This window comes from Pinus tabuliformis, chromosome J (genome assembly GCF_031772625.1).
Source record: "Pinus tabuliformis cultivar Carrire ecotype Pingquan chromosome J, CPIR1, whole genome shotgun sequence".
NCBI classification, from domain to species: domain Eukaryota; kingdom Viridiplantae; phylum Streptophyta; class Pinopsida; order Pinales; family Pinaceae; genus Pinus; species Pinus tabuliformis.
This window is the reverse complement of record NC_142295.1, coordinates 442,890,826-442,909,487: the sequence shown is the minus strand read 5'-3', so window position 1 is coordinate 442,909,487 and position 18,662 is coordinate 442,890,826. Positions and strand designations below refer to the sequence as shown.

The 18,662-nt window shown below is 43.4% G+C and overlaps 2 protein-coding genes and 1 long non-coding RNA gene across 7 annotated transcripts in view; 1 reads left to right on the top strand and 2 right to left on the bottom strand.

Moving 5' to 3' along the window:
- The window catches only part of LOC149227721 (uncharacterized), a 473,804-nt gene that overhangs the window by 380,300 nt on the left and 74,842 nt on the right, over positions 1–18,662 (top strand). The window lies entirely within an intron of this gene.
- The window catches only part of LOC149227722 (uncharacterized), a 410,007-nt gene that overhangs the window by 316,674 nt on the left and 74,671 nt on the right, over positions 1–18,662 (bottom strand). The window lies entirely within an intron of this gene.
- Positions 17,349–18,347, bottom strand: LOC149227723 (uncharacterized). The gene has a single exon (XM_089376856.1). It carries the CDS (start codon positions 18,345–18,347, stop codon positions 17,349–17,351), a length of 999 nt encoding a protein of 332 aa, XP_089232982.1.

The window sequence follows — 18,662 nt, the reverse complement described above, 5'->3', positions numbered from 1 at the left end:
ACTCCATCAAAAGGATACCAGCTCATGATCTCTCGCCAATCCAACACATGGACACCTGTGCAAGGGATATGTCTGCTATGCTGAAACTGGTCCATGCTCAATTGTTGATGCTCTACCTGGACAATCCAAGCATGTCCAAGAAATTCTGCCTCTCTCCCTCTAATGGGAAAAAGTGCGCAAACCGTGCTGCAAGCCCCATATATGTACTCATGGAGAGGGCTATTGCCTGAAAATGCTACAGCTCGCCTGGTTGTCATTACATTTGTTTGCAACTCATCAATGGATAGTCCCAAAGATGAATGCACTGTCGTTCCCCTCGCTTGGTAGGAAACTCCATGCTCCTCCAGTCCACCAATCGCCTGCCAAACTGTCATATCATACTCCAGCATCTCCTGAGGACAAGTGTCAGCGAATAAGGTCATCTTTCCAGCTGTTTGTACAACTGTTTGCTCCTCATCAATGGTTGACCGCAAGGGTGGATGCTCATCCTCCACCATCACAGGTTCAATATGAACCTCCAACTGGCTCTCCCAAGAAGGCTCATCATGCATATTGTGCGCCTCATCCTCCTCAGCCAAATCACTCTCCATCAGATGTTGCTCATGCTGACTCATCACTAGTGACACGCTATCCTGAATGTCTCTCCTAGGACCCATGGACTGCTCATCATATGAATATGGAGTGATGTCAATGACTCGACATGACTCATGCTCCTCTATGTGCTCTCTATGCTGAGTCATCAGCCGCTCATTTGCTCTTTGATCTCTTTCCCACATGGGAACCATCAGATGATCCACATACTCCTCTACCAAACATGGATGCATATCTGGGCTACTGTCATCAACTCCGCATGACTGCTCGTGCTCCTCTAAAGTATCATCGTATGAACCCATGGACTTGTCTAGCGTAGGGTCCTCATCCTGACAGAAATAACAAATATCTCCCTGCTCTACTACTGTCATCTCCTCAGTGTCACTCAAGCATGAGTGGTTAGGTCCCCAAGGTCCTTCGCATATGAAGCAAAATCCCTTCCTCCTCATCTCATTCTTACTGCATGATCCCCCAATCCTAAGCTGCTCCTCCTTGGTCAACGGTCCCCTGAACAGCCCAATGTCCTGCTCCACCAAACTCTCGGCTAGATAATAAGCAACAGGTGAGACCAACTACTCTCTCCTCCAAACAGACAACAATCAAGACTGCAACTCCTGACAAATCGCATCACGACCTCTCATACATGATGAGAATATGGATTGCATGTGTGCTATGACTCTGTCAGGATAATGTTTCTTAATGTTGAAGAAGCATTGGAACATCTGCAAGATCAAACCATCACACTCTAGATCAAACATGACTTCATAAGTCCTAGTCACAGCCATAACTCCTAAAATCTCAAGCTTCTCCCCAAATGTAGGACCCGCACTGTGTCTCAATCCTGAAAAAGTATCCACTATCATCTTGAGAACTCTCCTCATAACATCATCATTGTAAAGAGTCGTAGGGGCAGTTAGTCTCATGATTTTACTGAGATAAGATGCAACTGGAAGTCTAAGCCCTTCACAAGGTTCCTCCAAGAGCTTGCATTGTATGAGAGCGAGTATAGTTGGTTTCAAAGCCCAAATTAGTCTTTTCCCCTCTAACTGGCTCACTTTGGAAAGGAGGGCATCAAGTTCATCATGTTTGAAGAGGACTTTCCATGTGACCTTCATGCATTTTAAAGCTGTCCCAAGTGCAAGGACTTTTTGTCCTATTTCCTGCCCCTTCTGCACATCTATTGGCTGTTCTTTCTGAAGAATGGCATAGACTCCCCTTGAGAAAGGTCTATTGCTTGGTTTCTTTATTTGGTCCATGTTGCAGTTCACTAAGGTACTGTTATGATGATTTAGGAGGTGTTTTACAAACTTCATCACTGGCATAATCTCAACAAAATATCAGCACTCTTGTCATATTCAAATATTAACTTCAGCAATACATATTCTGAATTTTAGGACACAAAACTAGCAATCACTTAGATAACATTGACTCCAGCCATAGCCACACAAAGCGTGATAAACCTGTCCTCTTAGGTATACAAACATCAACAAAAATCTTAAACAATAAGACTCAAGGCATATACAAGATACTTCAACATTGTCAACAAGACTATCACCCTCGCATTTGTCCCATATAGTTACAACAACAAACATATAAACTTCTCTCTCTCAGCTCACAATACTTTGCTCAATGCATCATACTATACTACAGCAGCTTCGCAATGGCAATGACACTCTTTCACTAACCTCAGGGAATAATCTGATCATACACTAAACAGGCTCAGTAATTCATATAATCATGCTGCACACTTCATTGACAAATCCTAGTTACAACAATGAGTCCAGGTGACTCCATATGCAGGCTTTGACCATCACTGGGTTTGGATACAAAGCAATGACAACTTCTCTCACACTTGGATGGACAGGACAAGAACAGGATACAAATAATTGCGCTGCTCACCACATCAGCATAGACAATTGAGACAGCACACTGATTATTGGACTGATTAACTACTCAAAAAACTCTGATATGAATGTATCATTTAATTTATTGTCAAATATTACAAGTGAGCAAGGGATTTTGAGAACCTGGTAACTTGGATGGTTTTGGTTGACAGTGTTCTGCTTTAGTTCTTAATTTCGGATGTCAACAACCCAAATGAGTGAAGTCGTGGCACACTTGCGCTTTTGTCAAATATGGCATCAAAATCACTTGTTGAAGCTCCCATGCTGATATATAAATCAACTGTTATCCCTTGATTCAACTCGGTCTCCAAACTATATACACTCAACTTTCTTCAAAAATCCGCCGCTAGATAATGGATCAAGGCGCAGTCAATAGAAGGCGTTGACTAGGAAATTGTGTTGGTTCCAGAACTTCACTATTTATCACTCGAAACAATGGCTCACGGTCTACATGTCACGTTCTTCTAAGCTCCCAATGTGTTAGTGATCGAACAACGATAAAACAATACATAATTTAGCTGTGCACTTGGTAATAACCAGATTGCCTAAGGAACCCGACAAATCACCCCAGCAATTCGGCTTGCATGAGCTCAAATTTTCGCCCAACAACAATCGACAACAGTGACGGTGATAAAATATGTGACGGTAGGGGTGGCGGATAGGCACCTTGATATCCACGTTGTCCACAAATCATATTGGATCACTCTGCCTCCATATTTTTTTATTTTTTTTTCGGTGTCTATGCGATGATACCTCGTCCCCGCGGCTAGAGAACTCAATTTCCGACAGTCTCGATCCTCCACAGTCAACAACTCGGCCCATAAAGGAATCTTCTTGTTAATGTTGCTGCACACACAAGACTTGCACACATCGAACAATTACCACCAGAATTTTAAATTTTAGACTCGCCCAATAAATTCCTGCTCGGCCTGTCGATTTGATTTCGCTTTGAAAATTTGGTGTGGCGGAGAAATAAATTCGATGAAATTTTGACTCGGCCCCAGACTCATCTATTGTCGTCAGCAGAGATAAATTGGGTTCAATTTAGTCTTTCGTTAATGATGCGCTGCCCAAGAAGTGATCCGCCAATTGATCACACCTTCTGACACTGGTCAAACAAGCTATGCATACATGCAAAAATCGCATAGTGAGCTACGTGTTCTTAGCGCAGACAACGCATGCTAGGACTTAGTTATCGTGGCATCGTTCACTTGAGGCAGACGTAAATAGAACATTGCCCATTTTAATTTCGGGGCCACATATGGATCTCAATCCTTCAGAAGCTTGACTTCCAATATAAATTTGTCCTCAGCTCTAACATTGGAAAAAACTCGGACCGAGCCTCTTTGAGGCTTGAATTCTGGTTGCTCAAAAACCGAATTCTGAATAAACAGTCATCATGGCCTGAAGTTCAACAAATCGATGCACAAGAGTGATACAGATCTGGACTTCCAATTTTATTATATTTGACCTCTAATGGAGCAATTCATGAGTAACTCTAAACAGGGACTTGGCCTCTATAAGGTGAACAAGGTTTTCCCCATAGTATATCTCAAATCTCTGGCAAATAGATCACCACTTTGGCCCAACTGGCTAATCACATGCTAATATGGCTGCAATTGAAACTCTTAAACAATCTACCATTAAAACTAGCAGGGTGAGCCAAGATCAATGCTCTGATACCATTGTAATGTCCCAAATCAAAAAAAAATGGAACATGTACTTCATATAAAACTATCATGCATTTATCAGAATATCACCATGTAAAAATAAGCAAATAAAGAACTGCATTTCCACAACACGATGAACAAGAAAATACTTAGTTTTATTATATTAAATGAACTAGGGTTTAAATGCACATACAACCCATATAGCTGAGATAATCTGGCCTCAAACAGATCTACAATAATGCTGCAAATCGGCCTTCAAAACAAATTGAAAAACATTACACTGCAACCTGTGAACCCTGAATGGATTCACCAAGGGAAGAGATGGGTGCTCGCCCACTCTCATTGAATCACCCAAGGGTTTCCGTCCTAGGGCTACTGCTGAAGTAGAGAACCGGGTTCTCAAACCTCTACACAAGAAACAATATCAAATCCAAGATGTCCTCCAATGGTCTCCTCCTCCTCTTTTATAGATTTGATAGGCTCCTCTAGAACCTTCTATTTTATTATTATTTTAATCATGGGGCACTTTTCCCTCTTTTATTTCAATTAAAATATTCTTTTAATGCGGGGGAAAGGGTAAATTGGCCACCATGTCTCCTCAGGCCACTGAAACTCATATCTAACCATGCCATCTTGTAGATCTTCCCGTTCTAGTTCCAACGAGCTATTACACTGAGGTGTTCCACCAATTAACCTCCTCAGAATGCCACCTCGAGCATAATTAATTAAGTTATGCCCAATAATAATGTTGATTTCTGAAAGTTGTCGGAATGCAATGGAACGAAAGGCAAATTGTGCGGATGGTGGGATATGCCAAGAAAATGCCATCAAATCCCATAAAAACCCCACAAAAATCCATCGGAACCCCTGATGACATAAACCTGCTCCAGTGACCTAGCCACCTCTTGCCCTGAAAATCCACCATGGTTGCACTTTGAAGAAGGATAAAAATTGGGACATAATAGATTTTCTTCTGGCTAAGGAACTTCAGTAGAGCTTTCTTCTTCTGCCAAATCTATAAAAGCATCACAATGATTAGAACCATAATCAACAATTGGAGATGAGGTAGTGGGGAAGAAGATGATCCTAGACTGATATTTTCATCAAAATGAACATATCTTCGGAACAAAACTTCCTTAGAGTTAGGATCAAAGAGACGATATGCTTTCATGTCCTCATAGTAACCAACAAATATCAATTGTTGACTTTTCTTTTCCATGGATTTGCGTTTTTTACTGGAATTAATGCCCAAGAAGGACTACAGAATACCCTGAAAGAAGACACATCAGGTTTCTCATGTGTCCATGCTTCCGTTGGAGTCATATTTTGAAGTGCCTTATGAGGCAACCTGTTTTGAATGTAATTAGCAGAATTTACAGCTTCAGCCCAAAAAATAGGTGCCAAGTTCTTGGAATGAATCATGCAATTATCCATCTCCTTAAGTGTTCTATTCTTTCGTTTAGCTACACCATTCTGCTTAGGGGTGTAGGGAACAGAATGTTGATGAAGAATGCCATGTTCTTTGCAAAAGTTTTGAAATGCCTTGCTGACATATTCCCCCCCATTATCTGTGCATAGCTTTTTAATGGAGCATGAAGAGTGTTTCTCAACAAGAGATTTAAATGTATTTAAGATTGCAAAGACTTCACTTTTGTACTTGAGAAAATACACCCAAGAGTACCGTGAAAAATCATCAATGAAAGTTAATGCATATTTGTTGATTTGGGGTAGCATCGGATGTGCTCTAGGCCTCAAATTTTGCAGGGAGGCTTGGGCACATGTATTCCAAAGAACCTAGAAAGTGTTTTGGGAAATTCCACCCAAAGACGATTATATTAAAATAATTAATATTTTTAATGGAGTTCCTAAGTCTAAACTTAGAAAAATTAAAATATTAATGGGTATTAATCTAACTGTGGGAGTAACTTCTAGAAGAAGACGGAGATCAAGCCAAAACGATCTGAGCCTTTGATTAGGAGTTAATCTTGGCCGTTGGTTGTCCAACAGAAAAATATAAGGGGCTTGAGGGTCATTTGGAAAATACACTGAGAGATCAAGAGATCGAATTTATGAAGTGAGAAGTTCTCATGAGGAAGTTCCAATCGAGGAGATTTCTTGCAGTTGAGGGGCAAGGATAGCATCCGAAGAGAGAGATATTTTCTCAGGCAAAGAATCATCAACAGAGAAAGGCAGAAGGAGATCCAGTAGTGGCAGCGTTGAACCAGAGGGGCTGATGCAGATCCACGCAGAGGCAACACAGAAGCCAAGAGGGAGTCCAAAATTTGCAGAGGGAATTCAAGTTTCAAAAGCCAGGAGCCGGATTGTGAGACCAGGAGGCAGAAATCGAATCACCTGGGCAGAAAATCGACCAGCCAGAGGGTTGATGCTGTCTCCAAAGAGCTTGATGTTGGGCTGATGTAGATACTACTCAGAGGCATCCAGAAAAGATGGGGGCAATCTTTCTAGGGGTTGGATCAGCAAGGATTTCCAGTGATATTGTGAGGTAATCTCACAAATCTCTCTGTCAAGTTTATTCTCTGTAACTGGATTGCCAGGAAGGCTTCTAGAGATGTATTCAGGATTTTCTACTGCTTAAGAATAATAAACCCTCATAACTGCTGCACCAGTTTTCCCGCATTGGGTTTTTCCGGGGACATTTGTCCAAAAATAATGGTGTCCATTGTGTTGCACTTTCTTTCTTTCTCAGTATCTTGTTTCCACTTATAGATTACTTAAGTGAAGGTTGTAGTGTATGTATTACGATATTTGTCGTAGACAACTACAAGTAATTTGTTTAAAGGAATGTAATAAATAAGAGTAATATCATCAATTGCTGCAGCGGGAATTCCTGTTGAGGAATTTTCACATGGTATCAAAGATACAGGTGGAACAAGAAGAGCAGAGCCAAAGAACCCAGCGCTGAGCAGAAGAGGGAGATTGAAAAGTTGCAGGAGGCAGCTTTTTGAAACCCCAGAGGTTTGACACAGTTCTTAGCCGCAAGGCAGATTTTCGAGGCAGTTTCTCTTCGAGTGAGTCGACGAAGAGAAGGACTTCTAGTTCAAATTTTGGCAAGGGAAAAGGGAGCAACGTTGAAGCCTCAACCTAAGAGAGCTGGTGGGACGCAGATTTTTCAGCAGGCTAATTGTTGGGCTGAAAGACGTCATAAGAGAGAAGAGAAGCACAGTGAGGGGACTTTTCCTCATGCAGACTTCCCACTGAGAAGTCCGTTTTCTCATTGGCTGAGCAGCAGCAGTGAGAAGCAGAGAGGAGATTTTCAACAATTTTTTTGGCAGATATGGCAACCAGTGGCTTGAGGGATCAGGATAGGTTGGAAGAAGCATCCAACTAAGTCATCTAGAATACTAGAATGTCTTTCCTTATAGATGAGCATGTCCTCAAGACGTACGTCGACAGCGTGGTGGCTAAACATGTAGATGCAGATCCGTAGCAGAAATACCGAGTTGAGATGGTGAAGGCCAAGAGGATGACGTGGTGTGTCACGTTGCTAGCAGAGAGGGCTAAGGAGATGTGGGATGCCTTAGCCACGTTATATCAGGGATCTTCCGAGTAGCGAAAGATGTACTTAGAGTAGAAGCTGAGATCTGCTCAGATGTAAAAGTGAGGGCATGTGGATCCATTCCTCACGAAGCTGAAGGAAACCTGTGATGAGTTGTCTGCTGCGGGGCATACACCTCAGGGTTCAGAGTTGGTTAGACTAGCCGTCAATTCTCTCTCAAATGAGTGGAAAGTCTTTGTCCAGAGTATCTTGGGTAGAGTAACATTGTCGAATTGGGATGAGATGTGGGCAACTCTAAAACAAGAGGAGCTGAGGAGAGACTTGGCCAAGGTCAAACTTGACGGAAGCAACAGCAGCAGTGGGTCAAAGCCCAAGGAGGAGTATGTAGCCCTCACATCAAAGGGGCAACAGGGGCAACAGAGACGAAAGAAGGACGTCTCCAATGTGAAGTGTTTCAGATGTGGCGAGATGGGCCACTATTGTAATGTGCTAAACATAAACAAATAGTGATATACAAAAGCCAATTCGATTTTTGCATACAAAAATTAAACTATCAGCAAATATTCAATACACGACAGAAATAGGAACCAGCTAAGCCATTCTATTTATTAATGGAGCAATGTACAATATTATGGAAAGAGCACTTGGGCTTGCATCAAGGGCAAGCTAGACAGAACCCAAGTGTCGACGGTAATCCTAAATGTTAGAAAGAAACTGCTCCTCTAAAGTTCTGCGTTGTGTCCTATTTACTTCAACTGCTGGCTGGAAAGGAGCTGCAAGAAACCCCGCCTCCGGTGCTTGGAAAATGATGAAACTTCAGCCACAAACTCCTTGGCCAAAATCCAGAAAAACTCAGAAAGGGTTTGGCATGGAACCAACCACCTAAATTCGACCTCCTCTATGGCCTACGCCCTCCTAGTAGCTTCAGCAAAATAGCCTGCAAGAAATGGCCACGAAGTCTTCCTCCCACCTCTGGAAAGGAAGCAAACTTCACTCCGAATGGCTCCTTCAACCTCCACGGCAAAGCTCAGCCTCAAGGGATGATACTCTACCCACCAAATGAGCTCCCCAAACACTGCCTTTTCGCTAGACCAGGTAGTGCCAAAGACAAACTGCCAAGCCTGAAGCTTAATCAACTCCCAAACTCCCCCAAAGGTTGACAATCCTCCTTAGCCTCTCCTCCGGAAAATCTCACAGCAAAACTTTGCTGCTCAACTCCACAAACAACTCAGCCTCCTCTCTCACTGCATCCTCCAGAAATACGCACCATTTGGAAGGAAATGCTACTGCTTGAAATCACAATGTAAATATCCTCCTGAAGAAATTAAGGAAACCTTCCTAGGGTGGCACTCGAAGTCCCCCAAAGAAAGGATGAGCTCTTCTCCTGAAGAACTCATGCTAAACAGCCAGTGACTTGGCTAAGCAGCTCGAGCAATGAAGAGAAATCGATATACACTCATGAATGAATGAGAAGAGGAGAGCTGCCCTCCTTATATATTTTTCGTGGGGGAATTTTCCCTCCATTTTGTCCTCCATCATGGACCCCACTTAACCAACACCATGCAAAAGTTATCTCACCAATATGCATATCAAAATAGGGAATGCGTAATTCCCTAGTGAGGGTGGCCCCCATGTGTAACATAACTTTAAAACAAAACATCTTCTCCTAGTCTAATTTCCTAATAATATCGAATGGGGTCCACTAACTCCAAAATTGGCCCCATAATACAAAATTAAATCTTGTTCCAAAATTATTTAGGAAGGGACATTACAGTCCTCCCCTCCCAAATGTTGCTTGTCCCCAAGCAACTTCAATGTCGGATGCTCCAGAATGTGCTCTCCCTCCCAAGTGGCATCCCCATCTGGTAGATTCTTCCATCGCACCAAATATTCTCTAACTATCCTGCTCTTGAGCTTCCTCTCTCTGGTTTCCAAGATGGCCTCTGGCTCTAAGATCAAATGCCCCTCATCATCAAGCAGAGGCAACTCCATGACTGTTGTAACCTGCTGCCCCAACACCCTATTGAGGCATGAAACACGAAATATGTTATGAATCCTACTCCCTGGTGGTAGCTCCAACTCGTAAGCCACATCTCCAACTCTCATGCTCACTCTATACAGCCCAAAGAATCTCAGCTGCAGCTTTTTGGCCCCCTTTTGCTTGAGTGTGGACTGTCAATACGACTGCAACTGAAGGTGGACCAAGTCACCCTCCTCAAAATGTATCTCTACTTGATGTCGATTAGTATACATCTTCTGTTGGTTCTGGGTTGCCTGTAAGTTATCCTTAAGAGCCTTGAGGATATCTTAGCTCTCCAGGATCCAATCCTTAGCCTTTGGGGCCCGATTGTCTCCAAAAACAATATCAGCAAAAGATAAAGCATCATAACCATATAAAGCACGAAAAGGAGTCATACGAATGGACATATGATAGGTGGTGTTGTAACAATACTCTCCCAAGTGCAACCATTGAATCCAAGCCCTCTGCTGCCCTGTCACATAATTCCTGAGATAGCCCAGTAACCACTGGTTCACCCTCTTTGTCTAACCATCAGTCTGCGGATGATAGCTGGTGCTTGGGGTGAGCTCATTGTCAACTAGTCTAAAGAACTCTTGCCAAAATCCTCCCATGAATTGGATATCCCTGTCATTGACTATGGTCTTAGGGAGTCCGTGCAGATGAAAGACCTCCTTGAAGAACAACTCCGCCACCTGTGAAGCTGAAGTATGGAAAAGAAGTGTGCAAACTTGGTCAGTCGGTCGACCACTACAAAAATACAATCCTTCCCTTGTACTGAGGGAAGTCCAGTAATGAAGTCCATAGAGATGCTCTCCCATTTCCCCTCAGGGATGGGAAGAGGCTACAACAATCCCGCTGGATGGGTCAACTCTCCCTTATTCCTCTAGCAAGTTTCGCACTCCTGTACATACCTCAGTACATCTCCCTTAAGGCCCTTCCAAGTGAAGCGCTCTCTCACTGCCATATATGTCTTCCTTATTCCCTAGTGCCTGGACAAAGGAGAATCATGAGTTGCTCGAAGGACGCGCTCCCTCAACTGTGATCCTGAAACCAAAAATATGCGCCCCGTATAATAAATGACCTCATCCATCACCTTGTAGCGCTCATCGGCATAGCTACCCTCCAAAATGTCGCATGCCCGACGATCCTTGGAGTACTCTACCAGTAACTGGGCCTTCCAGTCATGACAAATGCTCATGAGTGAAAGCCCGGCTGGTCTCCTAGATAGTGCATCCGCCACCACATTGTGCTTTCCCCGCACATACTCAATATCAAAATCATAGGCCTGCATTTTGCTGACCCATCTCTATTGTCTGCCATTGAGGCCCTACTGCCCCATGAAATGGCGAAGACAGTTGTGGTCCGTCTTCACCTGAAATCGATTCCCCACCAAATACCGTCTAAATTTGGCCAATGCATGCATTATGGCCAACATCTTCTTGTCATAATGGAATACGACATATCGTGAGGTAGAAGCTTCCTACTCTCAAAAGCAATGGGGTGTCCATCTTGGGACATGACTTCCCCAATCCCTACACTTGATGCATCGCACTCCAATGTGAAAGGCTGAGAACAATCTGAGAGTGCTAAAACCAGACAACAACTCATCACTTCCTTGAGGCGATCAAACGCTGTCTGAGCTCCCTCTGTCCATGCAAAGGCCCCTTTCTTAGTCAAATCAGTAAGGGGTGCTACCAACTGTGAGAAGCACTTCACGAACTTCCGATAATAAGTACAGATGCCCAAACATCTCAATGCTATCACATTTCGAGGCTCTAGCCAATCTCGAATGGCCCGAATCTTCTCCTCATGCACCTTGACCCCATCTGCATCGATGATGTGTCCAAAGTAAAGCATCTCTGTCAATCCAAACTCGCACTTAGACATCTTCGCGTAGAACTGTTGCTCCTCCAATATACGTAAGACTGTCTCCAAGTGCTGCAGGTGCTCCTCCAATATACGTAAGACTGTCTCCAAGTGCTCCTCCCATGTCTTTCTGTAGATCAATATGTCATCAAAGAATACCAATACAAACCTCCTTAGCTGGCTTCGAAACATGTGGTTCATACATGACTGAAAAGTAGCCGGTGCATTGGTCAACCCAAAAGGCATGACCAGGAACTCGAAATGCCCATAATGATACCTAAAGGTTGTCTTCGGAATGTCCTTCTCTCTTACCCAAATATGATGATACCCTGACTGCAGATCTATCTTAGAGAAGTACTTGGCTCCTCTAAGCTCGCCCATCAACTCATCAATGCGCGGAATAGGATACATGTTCTTCATTGTCTTCTTGTTGAGGGCCCTGTAGTCAATACACATGCGAAGAGTCTCATCCTTCTTCTTCACCAGCACAACCGAAGAAGCAAACAGACTAGAACTCGGTCTGATGTGACCCAATGCCAACAACTCCTGGATGGCTCTCTTGATCTCATCCTTATAGGCTTTGGATGCCTATAGGGTGTGGTGATGACCACCTGCACACCAAGCTCCAACTCTATAGTGTGCTCAAATCCTCTGTCAGGTGGTTGCCCCAGTGGTATATCTCCAAAAACTACCGGATATTTATCCAGTATTGCCTGTATGTCCAGATGTGGTGGTGTGGTCTTCCCTCCAACCTTTGAAATCCTCAGCTCTACTGCCCATGCTATGTCTCCATGCCTCAAATCGGCCTCCATCCAATGAGCCGAAACTGTCTAAGGGGGGTATGAATGCATGCCCCTAAGAACCACCGGCTTGCCATCTGGCCCAGTAAACTCCATCACCAATTGTTTCCAATTGGTGGTAACCCGACCAAGGGAATACAACCATTGGACACCCAACACCACATTGGTGTCCAGTACATCCACCACGAAAAAGTGGTCGGTCATCGAATAGTTCCCCATAGTCACTGTCAAAGAGGGAACATATCAAGTACACTGCATAGTCTTGTCCCCTGGTATTAGGACTGAAAACGCCTCAAACTCTTTAGTGGTGATGCCCCTCCTCTGGACCATCTAGGCATCAATAAAATTGTGTGTGGCCCCACTATCTACCAAGACTGAGACATGTTGCCCCGGCACCGTACCTCTGATCCTCAAAGTCAAGAATTTGGGAATTCCAAACGAGGAAGCTAGGGCTCCCCTTGTTGGTGTGAAGGATGCTCCCCCCTAAGGTGGTGGTGGTCCTTTCCCTGTTGTCTCTTCACTGTCTCCACCACCAAAATCCAACTCCTCATCATCCTCCTAATCATTGTTTGAGAAGACTTCGATGTAATGGGCCTTGCCTGCTGTGCACCGATGACCAGGTGCCCAAGGCTCACGACATGTAAAGCATAGCTTCTTCCTCCTGAGGTCTCTCCTTGTCTCATCATCCAACTGACCCCGCCCTTAGATTTCTCTTTGTGATGTGGGTGCTCGAGTGTCACTTCCCTTCTACAGGTAGGGAGTGCATGAAGGAAATGGAGCTCAAGCCTTGGGAATGGCCCCTTGCAAATCCCAGGTGCAAGATACTGCCTCCAGAAGAGTCGATGGTTTGCGGGAATTCACCAGTCCTCACAATGGCTCTGTCAATCCCTCCACAAATGTGTATACACTCCTCGTATATGACAAATCAGGCACCATAACTGGCACCCTCAAAAAATCTGAGATGTAATGCTCTAGATGCCCTGTCTGTCGGAGCTGGGTCAACTCCCTGAAGTGAGCCTCTAGATCCTTACGATCAAAGCGCTCCACTACTCTCCGTGTGAACTCCTCATAGGAGGTCACGCTGGCATGTCCTAGAGTGGACAAACCATGAAACCACCAATCATGTGCCTCCCCCTCCAAGTGTAATGTGGCCATCTTGATGGCTTCTACTTCTGTCGTTCGATTCAGTTGAAAGTATGTGTCCATCTTCTCTACCCAAGCACATGTTGTGCACTTCGAACTGCCATCAAATGTAGGGAAATACATTTTCCCAATAGAACGATGTAGCTCATAGTTCTAAGTACCATAGCCTTTCCCCTTCTCATTCTACTTAAGCTTGCAAAAGTCTCTGAAGGTCAGAGCCTCTCTAAAGTCTGCCCCCATGGATTGCCATTCCCAGAAATGCTCCCCCATCAACGATGAATCCTCACCTCCACCAGTCTCTTCCTGTGCCAAAGGTATAAAAGAGGGTAAAGTAGCTCGAGTTGGCTCACTCGAGGATGGCCGTTGCGTAGCTGAAGAAGGATGATCGAACCATTGAGAGGCCCCAGAAGTCTCTCCAACTACGAACTCCCGTTGAGTGCTTTGCTACGGTTTTGCATTTTGAACTCGTCCAACACCTCCTTCTACCCCTTGGACAAATCACTTAAGGACTTCAGAGGCTATCGAAAGCCATCTCCTCCCTGCTCTTGGGCTCACCCATACCTTCTGCTACTACAGTCTTCCCACGATCCTCTATGTCTGGAGTAATCTCCAACTCCGTTTCCCGGCTCTGGTACCTCTACCTTCTGTAAGTGATATTCTGCCGGCCTTCTTCACTCATAGAAAAGTTTCCCCACGACTGTGCCAGAATCTAAGCTCTGATACCACTATAATGTTCCAAACTTAAACAAAAAGTGATATACAAAAGCCAATTCGAGTTTTGCATAGAAAAATTAAACTATCAGCAAATATTCAATACACGACAGAAATAGGAACCAACTAAGCCGTTTTATTTATTAATGGATCAATTTACAATAGTAAGGAAAGAGCTTCTGGGCTTTCCTAAAGGGCAAGCTAGACAGAACCCAGGTGTCAACAGTAATCCAAAATGCTAGAAAGCAACTGCTCCTCTAAAGCTTTGCATTGTCTCCTAGTTACGACAACTACTGGCTCGAAAGGAGCTACAAGAAACCCCACCTCTTGTGCTCAGAAAATGATGAAACTTCAGCCACAAACTCCTTGGCCAAAACCCAGCAGAACCCAGAAAAGGTTTGGACTGGAACCGACCACCCAAATTCGACCTCCTCTATGGCCTACACCCTCCAAGCAGCTTCAGCAAAACAACCTACAAGAAATGGCCACAAAATCTTCCTCCAGCTTTGGAAAGAAAGCAAACTTCACTCTGAATGGCTCCTTCAACCTCCACGGCAAAGCTCAACTTCAAGGGCTGATACTCTACCCACCAAATGAGCTCCCCAAACATTGCCTCTACGTTGGCCCAAGTAGTGCAAAAGACACTGCCAAGCCTGAAGCTCAATCATCTCCCAAAATACCCCATAGGCCGAAAATCCTCCTTAGCCTCTCCTCCGGAAAATCTCACAGCAAAACTCCACTACTAAGCTCCACAAACAACTCGGCCTCCTCTCTCGCTACGTCCTCTAGAAATATGCACCACCTGGAAGGAAATGCTACTGCTGGAAATGACAATGTGAATCTCCTCCTGAAGAAATGAAGGAAACCTTCATAGGGTGGCACTCGAAGTCCCCCAAAGAAAGGATGATCTCTTCGCCTGAAGAACTCGTTCGAAACAACCAGTGACTTAGCTAAGCAGCTCGAGCAACCAAGAGAAATCAATATACACTCATGAATGAATGAGAAGAGGAGAGTTACCCTCCTTATATAGTTTTTGTGGGAAATTTTCCCTCCATTTCGTCCTCCCACTTAACCAACACCATGCAAAAGTTATCTCCTCTCTATGCATATCAAACTAGGGAATGCGTAATTCCCTAGTGAGGGTGGCCCCCATGTGTAACTTAACTTTAAAACAAAACATCTTCTCCTAGTCTAATCTCCTAATAACATCGAATGGGGTCCACTAACTCCAAAATTGGACCCATAATACAAAATTATTTAGGAAGGGACATTACAATTATGCATCCCAGTGTCCTTTGAAGAAACAGGATAAGGATGAGAAGCATGATCCTAAGGTTGTAGCCGCGAAGATCAAACAGGAGGAGTTCGCCATGACGGCCGAGATACCTCTAGGAGGGAGGTGGGCTGATTTGGAGCTATAGTTCAAAAGAGCTACAGATGGGCAGGATCCTTGAGGAGTCCACCTCTAGGATCATTACCTTGGTACGGGAGCCCAGTTTTGCATTAGTAGGATGGACTAGTGTCAGATGGTGCTGAGAAGTGTCGGAGAGATAGTTGCAGTGGCTAGGAGCGCTAGAGACTTAACAACGCAGAGCAGAGTTGGTAGCAGTGTAGATGGCACAGAGAAGAGGTCAACGACAGCGCAGTAGATTCAGAGGATCAGCGTAGAGACTAGCAGCAAACGTGCTTCTAGAAGAAGCAGATGGTGCTCAAACCAAAACGATATGAGCCTTTGATTAGGAGTTAATCTAGGCCGTTGGTTGTCCAACATAAATATATAAGAAGGGGCTTGAGGGTCATTTGGAAAACACACCAGGAGATCAAGAGATCGAATTTTTGAAGTGAGAAGAAGTTCTGACCGAAGAGATTTCTTGTAGTTGAGGGGAAGGGATATCATCCGGAAAGAGAGAGATTTTCTTAGCCGGAGAATCATCAGCAGAGAAACCAAGAAGGATATCTAGCAGTGGCAACGCTGAGCCAGAGGGGCTGCTGCAGAGGCAGCGCAGAAGCCAAGAGGCAGTCTGAAATTTGCATAGGGAATTCAAGTTTCAGAAGCAGGGAGCCGTGGTGTGAGACCGGGAGGTAGATCAAATCACCTGGGCAGAAAATCAACCAGCCAGAGGATTGACGCTGTCTCCAAAGAGCTTGACGCTGGACTGACATAGATACTACGCAGAGGCAGCCAGAAAAGCTGGGGGCAATCTTTCTAGGGGCAGGATCAACCAGGATTTCTAGTGATAGTGTGAGGTAATATCACAAATCTCTCTGTCAGGTTTATTCTCTATAACTGGATTGTCGGGAGGCTTCCAGAGATGTATTCAGAATTGGCTACTGCTTAATAATAATAAACCCTCATAACTATTGCACCAGTTTTCCCGCATTGGGTTTTTTCGAGGACATTTGTCCAAAAATAACGGTGTCCATTGTGTCGTATTTTCTTTCTTGCTCAGTATCTTGTTTATGCTTATAATTTAGTTAAGTGAAGGCTGTAGTGTATATATTACGATATTTTTCGTAGAAAAACGCAAGTAATTTGTTTAAAGGAATGTATCAAATAGGTGTAATATCATCAGCTGTTGCAGTTAGAATTCATGTTGAGGAATTTTCATGATATTTAGGCCCTAAAAAAGGAGTTGAAAATGTCATTAGATCACTATGCACCAACTCAAGAGGTTCTTTTTCCCTTGAGGCTTTTCCTTTACGAAAGGGATCTTGGTGTTGTTTGCCAAGGGCACAACTTGCACATACTTCGTCAATACATGAAACCTTAGGAAGACCTGAAACCAAATTTTGAGTGTACATCTGCTGCAAATATCTATAATTGAGATGACCAAATATTTTATGCCAAAGCTTACTCAATGAATCAACATGAGCTATGAAAGAAAAAGCAAAGGAAGGCTCGAAGTAGACAAAATTATATAATCTAGAAGCATGATCAGATTGTCCGATAGCATGCAGGATCATGTAGCGCTCTAATGACTACTTCATTTGGAGAAAACTCTACAATTTTCCCACTACCAGAATGACAAATCTGATAAATGGACAATAAATTTGCAGAAATTTCAGGAACTAGGAGCACATTTTTAATGCACACGTGTCATCTGTACAGTACCTGATCCCAAGACTTCAAGTTGTGTAGTCACCAACTGCAATTTGTGAGATGTCGCTATGAGTTGTAGAGGGAAGGAAGTCTTGACAAGAAGTCACATCGTGTGACGCCCCTGAATCAAGTATCCAATTGTTTGTACATTTACATATGGCTTGGGCTGATAGAGCATGTCCCTTGCCTATTGAAATATTGTGCTTCTTCATGGCCTCTTCTAAGGCATTCAACTTTATCCAACATCTTGCTTCAATATGTCCCTGTTTGCCACAAAAAGTACAAATTTCATCTGTTTTGGTCTTCTTTTCCTGTTTTTTGTTTGTCTTTGAGGAGGATTCTTCATTCTTAGAAACTAGAGGAGAAGACTTAGTATTCTGATTAGGCTTGGAGGGAGATTCACGGGCTTGTGCATAATTTTTCTTTGGTTGAAACCGAGCTTTTTGCTTACCTTTGGAGTTATGAGCCACCAAAGCTTGATTTGAAGAGCTAGAGAGAACATCTAGTTGGTCGAGCTTAGATTGTTCTCGTATGAGACGATCACAAAATATCTCAAAGTTGGGCATTTGAAATTTGTCACCAAGGGCATCCCTTGATGCATAGAAGGTAGATGCAAAAACCTGAAAAGGACCCTTTAATTTTGACAAAATCAAGAAAATGCATTCAGCATCTTTTTTCTCCTTGCCACATGCTTTTAATTGAGACAAGAAGGACCTGAATTGAGGAAGATACTCTTCAATAGAGGCATGCTCATCAGGTACTAGGGCTGATAATTTAGTTTCCAATTCTAATGCATGGAACTCATTGATACCTCCAAATACAAAAGCTAGTTTTTCCCAACTTTCTTTGGGAGTCTCACATTCTTCAAGATGAAATAAAAGGTTGTCTGAAACATGCAACCCAATCAGCCCCATTGCTTCATCCAATTTGTTCTTATAGGCAAAATTTTCAACTTCTTTTGTAAAATTCGGCTGGTTTTCACTTAATGTTTGCCACAACCCCTTAGCTTGCAACAATTGTTGCATTTTTCTTTTCCAGGTATGATAATTGTACGAAGTAAGTAACTCTATTATCCTTAACTCCGCGATAATATTAAAACTCAAAATTTACAACTACTGCAGAATGCTAAAAAATTTGCCCAAACTTCTATTTACCCAGTAACAAAATGCCAAGAAATGCCAATAATTTTTGCCCAGATTCTCCTTTTTACCTCAGTCAATAAATTTTTCCCAATTCTTCTTTTACCCGGGGAAAAGAAATCCAATAATTTTTGAAGTTTTTTTTTTTAACTCAAAAATATTTGCCCAAAAAAAACAAAGAATTTCAAAATAATTTTAATG

Bases quoted from the DNA above. Each gene is read 5' to 3' on its own strand.
- LOC149227723 (XM_089376856.1), bottom strand. From the start codon at position 18,347: ATGCAACAATTGTTGCAAGCTAAGGGGTTGTGGCAAACATTAAGTGAA.